This window comes from Psammomys obesus, unplaced genomic scaffold, assembly GCF_907164565.1.
Source record: "Psammomys obesus unplaced genomic scaffold, mPsaObe1.curated_primary_1811, whole genome shotgun sequence".
Taxonomy (NCBI): Eukaryota; Metazoa; Chordata; class Mammalia; order Rodentia; family Muridae; genus Psammomys; species Psammomys obesus.
In genome coordinates, this window is record NW_026596095.1 from 3,803,941 (window position 1) to 3,812,422 (window position 8,482).

At 48.4% G+C, this 8,482-nt stretch overlaps 1 protein-coding gene across 2 annotated transcripts; it reads right to left on the minus strand.

The window, feature by feature from the left end:
* Positions 1-545: 545 nt before the first annotated feature.
* S1pr1 (sphingosine-1-phosphate receptor 1) lies at positions 546-5,161 on the minus strand. Of its 2 annotated transcripts, none has more exons than XM_055628289.1 (2): positions 4,797-5,161; positions 546-3,164 (listed from the first exon to the last, which is right to left on the minus strand). In XM_055628289.1, the coding sequence occupies exon 2, from the start codon at positions 3,000-3,002 to the stop codon at positions 1,854-1,856; it is 1,149 nt and encodes a 382-aa protein (XP_055484264.1). In that variant the 5' UTR covers positions 3,003-3,164; positions 4,797-5,161; the 3' UTR covers positions 546-1,853. The 2 variants fall into 2 exon arrangements, with proteins under 2 accessions (XP_055484264.1, XP_055484265.1); XM_055628290.1 differs by having other exon boundaries at positions 4,746-5,161.
* Between the last annotated feature and the right edge of the window lie 3,321 nt (positions 5,162-8,482).

Here is an 8,482-nt window from a genome sequence, read left to right on the forward strand (position 1 = left end):
CGAGCATGAGGCAAGCCTAGAACACATGGCACCTTAAGAACAGACAAACCAAAAGTACGAAGCACTGAGTGATTCAACATTATCTGCGGCTACCCACATTTTCTCTTCCCAGAAAGAATGCACACTTTCGTTGCTGGGTTTAAACTGATTGTTTTAGTCATAATTTAAAATAGATTTAAGAATTCATTGTGTTTTGGACAGCTACGTTTTAGGGCAGAATTATTACAGTTAGTTTTGCTTAGCCTCAATGCACTTTAAAATCCAAATAGTTACATTTATTTGCTGTGGTCTTTAGAAGGTTTATGGTTTTTATTCCCTTATTCGCTACATGTTTCTAATGTTAATTTACTGAAGTTTCTCTTCCTGAAAAAGCTAGAGTGGTTTCTAAATAAACCACATTCCCCCCCCCCATACCCTAGCTTATCAAGGTAAAAACTTTTAAAGAGTAACAAAAATTTACCCTTTACTTTAATTCCAAAGAGCCCCATAATCAAGTTATCTCAGTGAATAATTTTTAAAAAGTTCTCTTCACAAAAGGATCTTTAAAAAAATCAGTTTATTAATGTTTAAAAGTTGATAAAGCTATGTGCAAAATAATCCACAAAAGTCAGAAACCTATTAAATACTATTTTTTAAAAAAAAAAGACATTTCTTGGTTTAATTGCACTTAAAACCATACTAAAAAGACAGCAATATATTTTTATTCTCTGTAACATTTACACCCACCATCCATGTCTAATGACAGCTGAAATGAAGAATTCTTGATGCTCCCTGTCTGCTAAAGTAATGCTTTTTCAGGTACAAGAGGGTGGCACTTTCTTAAGAACTACACATTCAATGGTGTTAACACAGGTTAGGAAAAAATTCAATAAGATGACCTCAAATAAACAAATACATTCAAAAATCATGAACTGTTCTTTAAACGAGATACAACCACCCACCCACCCCCAAGTTGGTTGAAATGGATCACACAGCAGTCTGAAATAATCAGTAAAAGTGCCAAAGGTTGTACTTGTTAGAGAAAGACATCAAGACATAGCTCTTAGATTGCAAAAATTCACCCCACATTTCACCTCACTCTATTGTTTTTCTCATGTATCTCCTAAGGGCCTGGCAGATATAACTCAAATGAAGTAGACTTCGTTATTCCCATTACAAACACATGCCCATGAGGAATAAGGAACACATTTTTATCTTGAAGGTAGCCTACCAAATCCCCAGCAACTTGAACCAGCTTACGTGGAAACTTTGGCCTCAACAAATAGCCTTCCCAGTCAACAGCCTACCCACTACAGACAATCAAGAAACAGAGCCCTCCACACCGTTCCTTCTGATGAACAAAGGTCAGGCAGTTAAGATATAAAGTAAAAGAATATGGAGAGAGGATGGGAAGGGGAGACAGGGTGAGATGGGGAGGGAGGGGTGGGACATGCACAAAGCCCAAACAAACTAAAGGGCACATACTCACTTTGTCATTACAGTAGGGGGGAAAAAATCACATCTCAAAACTCCAGGGACACTTTCTCTTGGGACCTCAGTCTTTGAGGAAGGGCCACCTGAGCCCTCCGGGAGCTTGACAATGCTAGACCAGTGCAAAAATCAAAGCTCCGGGGTGTTGGGGGGTGGGGCAGGAAACCAACTGCAGGCCAGACCTGATCTCCACCCTTCCCGGTGCGTTGTTCACAGGAACCACCTACCTACACCATGGCATCCCCAGGCCACACACTCTCCCTTCCCTCCCTCTCTCTCGGGCTCCTAGTCGCTCCTTCCCCAGGAACGAGAGACATTTTTGAGACGCTGGGGTAGTGGGTGACCAAGTCAAAATGCTTCCCCAGTATCAACAGCTTCCGGTTTTAAGAAGAGGAGTTGACGTTTCCAGAAGACATAATGGTCTCTGGGTTGTCCCCATCGTCCTTCTGGGGGTGAGAGGAGTTGTCTGATTTGCTGCGGCTAAATTCCATGCCTGGGATGATGGGCCTCTTGAATTTGCCAGTGGAGTCTCCGTTGGAGCATTTGCAACAGGATACGATCCGGATGAAGGCCCTGCGCATCTCCTTGTTGGTCAGAGTGTAGATGATAGGGTTGGTACCTGAGTTCAGTACAGCGAGAACCAGGAAGTACTCTGCTTTGTACAGGATGCTACAGGTCTTCGCTTTGCAGCCCACATCCAACAGCAACAGGATGAAGAGAGGGGCCCAGCAGGCAATGAAGACGCTCAGAACAATGATCACCGTCTTCAGCAAGGCCAGAGACTTCTCAGAACTGCGGCTGGCCTTGGAAATGTTCTTGCGGAAGGTCAGGCGGCGGCTTCTAGTCCTGACCAAGGAGTAGATCCTGCAGTAGAGGATGACGATGGACAGCAGGAGCAGCGTGAAGACGGTGGTGCAGAAGAGAATATAGTGCTTGTGGTAGAGCGGGAGCACGGTGGAGCAGCTGGATAGCGAGCTGATGCAGTTCCAGCCCATGATGGGCAGGCCACCCAGAATGAGCGAGATGACCCAGCAGGCGCTGATGAGCAGGAAGGAGCGCGAGCTGTTGCTCCCGTTGTGTAGTTTCATCTTCAGCATGGTGATGTAGCGCTCAATGGCGATGGCAAGGAGGCTGAAGACTGAGGCAGACAGAGCCACAAACATACTCCCTTCCCGCAGAAACCACTGGGCGGGGGTGAGCTTGTAGGTGGTGGCCCCAGACAACAGCAGGTTAGCCGTGTAAGCCACGCCTGCTAACAGGTCCGAGAGGGCCAGGTTGCCAATGAAATAGTACATGGGTCGGTGGAACTTCTTAGTTTTCCAAATAGTCAGCAAGACAAAGATATTCTCTAGGATGATGAAGCAGCAGATGAGAATGAACACCACTGAGGTCAGCTTAATGCCATGGTCCTTCTCCAGGCCGATGTTCAACTTGCCTGTGTAGTTGTAATGCCGGACTATGATATCATAGTTGCCATAGTCGGAGACAGGGCTGCGGAGGGCCTTGACCACTGGGACGCTGGTGGACACCATAGCCTCACTGTGTCCCCAGGAGCCCAGGGTGTTACTTCTCCAGACGAACGCTAGAGGGCGAGGTTGAGCGAGCCTTCAGTTACAGCAGGGCCCGGTCAGCGAGCAACCCAACCGCTTTTTGTGTTGCTATTCCTTGGCTGGAGAGGCCTCCCAAACAGCAGCCTTAAACAAGTTAGAAAGAAAAGAGTGTCAGGAAAAAAAGGCCCAGCACACTAGCATAATTCATTCTAGCCAAGGCATTGCTCCAATTTTGTTGTTGATTTGTTTTAAGGAAATTTGGCCAGAGCACAGGGAGGATTTCTTTTTTTTAAAAAAAAAAACTCATTATCATTTCTAGTAACAAAACAAAAATAGACGAACAAAAGAGAGAGAGATGAAGTTAGAAAAAAGAGGAAGGAAACAAAAAGAAATTTTACCCAGAATGAAAACTCTGACTAGACAATAACCTTCCCGTGGGTCACTAAATCCAGCAAGACGGGAATGGGAAAGAGCGCCCCGTTCCTCGCCACTTCCCCTGGCATTGCCACCCCCAGTGCCCTGAGATTCCTTCAAGTGGTCACCAGCTCGGCTGCTTGCTCACCACCAGCCAAGAGCCTCCTCTCACAGAAGGCCCCAAACTGCCACTTCGGGATACAATTGCAGACATGCAAACCCTGGCTACCCCCAACCCCCTGGACACACACACACACACACACACACACACACAGCGAAAGAGCTCAGAAACGAGCCCACCTCCTAATTACCATGCAAGAAAGTAGATTTGCAGGAGGACCATTCTACAACCTAAGTCGTTGTCTGGGCTCTATTAATAACTCCCCAGGAGCAGGTGTGCTGAGGGACGGGTTGGAGGGCCCAGCGAGGTGTGGGCCGCCAGGCCTTGAAGTAAACAGGAAAGCTTGGCGCCTCCGTGAAGCAACTGCCCATTCTTTCCTTTTCTTCTTCTTCTGTTTTCCTTTACTCCCCACCCAGCCTGCCCACAGGTCAATCCATTACATTTAAAGGTATTCATCGAGGACCCCTCCCTAAGAGATTGCAGCAAACCCCACAAGTTTCCACACGAACTGATTGCCTAAGTCTTTTGACTTTAGCCGACACGCGCATGCACACACAGCCACACTGCCCAGCGCGTTCTAACTCCGGGTCCGTTACTTTCCAGAAACACGTAGTGCTAAACCTGCACGGGCAGTTTATCTGGGTGTTATCCCCATCCTCTCCCCCCAACGTTGCCTCCTCTCACAGAACTGGCATCCCTAAAGGAAGGAGAGCAATAAGTACTTTCAAGACTGCACGGTGAAGGATCAACGTGATCAAAATGAAGGAGAAAACAAAATCAAACAAACACTAAAGCCATTTCAGTCACTTCCATGGCAAAAATTCAGTAGCGTCCACGTTTCCTCACCCCGACCCCACAGTACACTTTCGGGCAAGGGAAGTCATTGCCTGTGATGCCTGATAAATTTCGTCTACATGGTTCTCAAAAATAAGCATCTCCCCCTTTCTCCCTTCTAATGAACCGAAGCTTCTCTGACATGACCCCCCCACACACACACACACACACCCCGGTCGTTTCTATAATTTAGGAATTAATCTTTTTTTTTCTAAACTTCTTAAACTCCGTTCTCCAAGAAGCCAATCAAAATAGGCTCTGTAAGCAGCCTGGTGATGCATGCTTTAAAAAAAAAAAAAAATTTCCCCCAAAGTTTTTGTTCGTTCCGTTCTACTTTAAAGCTTCACTCTTGATACCTGGACACCCCGCAGCCGGCGAGGGAGCCTGCGAGGCTCGCAACCCCGTACCTCGCTCAAGCCGGACGAAGCTGCGTCCGCAGGGCTCCGGGTCTACACCGCCCGATCCGCATCTTGCTGCCGTCCGCGACTGACGGCGGCCAGCTCACTCGAAAAGTTCCCTGCGCTGGGTTCTCCTCCCTCTGCGGCCGTGCACTCGCAGTGGCCAGCTCTGCCTGCGCCGCCTGCGCTGCCCGCACTGCTCCGCGAGGCGCCCGGCCGAGGCTGGGTGGCTCCTCTAGGAAGGGACTGGGAGGGGTTAACGCCTGTAACTCCTCCGCCCTCTGCCAGCGGCAGGGGGCCCCTCTGGGTCCAGGCTGCAGAGAAGTCGCCTCCCAGAAAGATCTGGGCCAGAGTGACTAAAATACAACGAAATGAATAGAAACCCCTCCGCCCCAACCAGCCGGGAGAGGGGGGAGAGAAGGGGCGGAGCCTGGCAGCCCCTAAAATTCTAATTCACAAATCACGTCTCTCGCCAGCTATCCCCAGCAGTCCCCAGCTCTGGAGAGGACTCCGAAACTAGACATGGGATACACTTGGAAAACTTTTCTTCCTTAAAATTCTTAGAGGACAGAGGACAAGCCGGTCTCTCATAGAGCACCTTCCTGGTCCCCGATCCCACAGCCCTGAGGATCCGTTTGGCTCCTGTGTCCCGGTACCCCGGGGGCCACTTCCACGAGGTCAGGGGAAACCAGCGCCGCTGCCCTGCAATCCGCTGCGCCGCTGGGGGAAGATCCTGGGAAGCGACTGCAAGGACCGCCGCCTGAGGCGAGCGGCCCGAAGGCTCTGAAAAGCCTCTGTCTTCCTCTCCCCTCCACTCGATCCTAGCAAAGCCTTAGAGCTTGCGGTTGGTTGGTGGGCAGAGAGCGGCTTTCCCCAGGCGCAAGGTGAAGTGGGCCAGCTCCGGGCTTGGTGTTGGGCGGGGGTTCCCCTCTCTCAGCTGAGCGCAAAGCCAAGCGCTGTGCCCCAGATTCTGGGAAGCTCTGAGGCCTTTGAGGAGGTGGGCTACTGGCCCGGCCCTGAGAGATTTAAACAATCCGGCAGCTCAGGAATTTCCACACGGAAAAGGGTTGCCTGGCTTTTCACAAGCCAGCACCTAGGGCAGCCTGGCTAGAGCTGGGAGCCCTTTTCTCTTTCTACTTGAGAGATAACTAAGACGCCCCCAAATCTAAAGAGTCAAACCTCGACTACATTTTTCTTTTGCTAGATAATACTTAGGAGATGAAGGCTGAAGAGGTCTTGGTCAGACTCTGGACCTTTACGCCTTGCCCTACTGTTAAAAAGAGGTTTCACCCAAGTCCCCTAGTCGCACTGCCTTCCCACCCTGAGCAGATGTGAACACAAAACTTCCTCGCTGTGCAGTTTCAATTGACAGACACACCCTGTACCTGAATGACTCAAAAGAGGCTGAATGAACAAACAACAGACCCCTACCTTCAGGGATTTTATGAGCCCGCAAAAAGAAAAAAAAGTAACTGTTAATTCACATTTGCCTAGAAGCAGTCATCAACAACCTTGTGCCTTACATGCCCACAAACTACAGAACTTGCAAAATAATATGGAAACCAAGATAACAGCCATGCGGACTCCTCCGGAAAAGTAGAGTTTGAGACTTGCTTCATTTGAAAGAGAAGATAATCCAAGTCTATCACTGCACAGCAGAGGCATGGAGTTAGCCTCCCCTCCTCCCTCCACTGATGTGGGAGGTCTTTAAGGGGGCATTGTGCACCACCTTGCTGCCTCGGGATGTGATGGACAATGGAGCACCCTCGGCCCTTCAACCCATGGGGGAAATTCTCAGCCCTAGAGACCTGTAGATTGCCCAGCTAGTGTGTGGTACAGCTGGGTCCCCGAATGCTAAGGTGTCTCTTGCCTGCTGACTCAGATGCTGTCAATCACTGAGAAAATGGTCAGATTACTTTCCTGAACAGAGCAGACCTCTGCACTTAAGATTTTTAAAGTTTGTGCTTGCCTTTAAATATGAATAAAACTGTTTACTAGGGGAAGAAGATGGAGGGAGGGTGGGACTAAGGGGGGGGTACAGCAGGGATACAAAGTAAATAAACTGTAATAAATAACAATAATAATAAATTCTTTTCCAAAAAAGAACCCTAGTGTGTGTTTCAGGGTGGGGTCCAGTAAGTAGCCCAGGCTGCCTCAAACTTGAGAGGTTGCCAGCTCTGCTCTCAAGTATGGGTTATCGCACTCAGCTATGTGTCAGCATCATTAACACACACGGAAACAGCCAGGCACGGTGATGCATGCCTGTAATCTCAGAACCTGCAGAGGCAGGAAGGTCAGTTCAAGAGTATGCTCAGCTGTACAGTAAGCTGGAGGCCACCTTGGGATACTTGAGATTCCTTCAAACACACACACACACACACACACACACACACACACACAGAACAAAGACTTGGGTGTATTTCAGTGGTAAACTGTTTCCGTAGTGTGTGCAATGCCCTGAGTTCAATTTCCAGTACTAAGAAAAGATAGACTATACGTGGTGACAAATGCTTTTGGTCCTAGCATTCCAGAGGCAGAGGCAGGCAGATCTTTGTAAGTTTGAAGCCAGCCAAGTCTGTATAGCTAGTTCTAGGCTAGCCAGGGATATATAGTGAGACCCTGTCTTCTATGAAGAGAGAAACAAACAAACAAACAAAAAAGATAAACATATTGTAGAGCCAGGGTTCTCTGAAGGAACAGAACTGATTGTGGTATGGCTGGCTAGTCCAGCAATGGCTGTCTCCTGATAGAAAGGTGAAGAATCTAGCAACCACAAGTTCTTGAGCCTGAAGGTCTCAGCAATACCAGTCTGGTTCAGGAGTCCTGGAGGATTCCTAGAAAGCTGCTGGTCATCCATCAGTCTCCACTGGAGTCCTGCAGTAGGTTCTAATGGTAATGAAGGAATGACTTGCCTCAGCAGCAGGACAGATGAACTCAGCTAGCGTGACAGCAAGCAGGCAAAAAGCAAACACTTCTTCCTTGTCCTTCTTCCATGTCCTTTTATGAGGGCTGCCACCAGAAGGGGTGCTCTAAATTTGGGGTGGGTCTTTTCACCTCAAGAAAATCCTATTAAGAAAATCCCTCACAGCCATGTCCAGCTGCTAGGGTTTCAGTTGATTCCAGATGACAAGGTGGAAAGCAAGATTGGTTGTCACACATATATTGATATAGATGTATGTAACTATAGATATTAGGATCCTTTTTTTCATTAATTAATTTACTTTGCTTCCAATGGGAACTTCCCCTCTCTCCTCTCCTCCCAGCTATTCCCTCCTCCCTCCCCTCCCCTTTTTCTCAGAGAAGGGGTGACCTTCCATGGGTATCAATCAAGTAAGACTGGGCACATCTTCTATTGAAGTTAAACAAGGTTGTCCAGTTGGGGGAAAAGATCCAAAGGCAGTCAACAGTCAGAGACAGCCCCTGCTTCTGCTGTTAAAGGTCCCACATGAGGAACAAGCTGTTATATATGTGGGGGGTAGTTCTAGGGGGTCCCCTGGGTGCTTTCTGGTTGGTGGTTCAGTCTCTGTGAGACCCTATGGGCCCAAGTTAATTTTGCAGGTTTTCTTGCGTTGTCATTAACCTCCCTGGCTCTTTCAACCCTTCCTTCCACTCTTCCATAAGATTCCCCCAGCTCCACCTAATGTTTGGCTGTGAGTCTCTGCATCTGCTTTTATCAACTGTTGGGTGAAGACACT

Bases quoted from the DNA above. Each gene is read 5' to 3' on its own strand.
- S1pr1 (XM_055628289.1), bottom strand. From the start codon at position 3,002: ATGGTGTCCACCAGCGTCCCAGTGGTCAAGGCCCTCCGCAGCCCTGTC.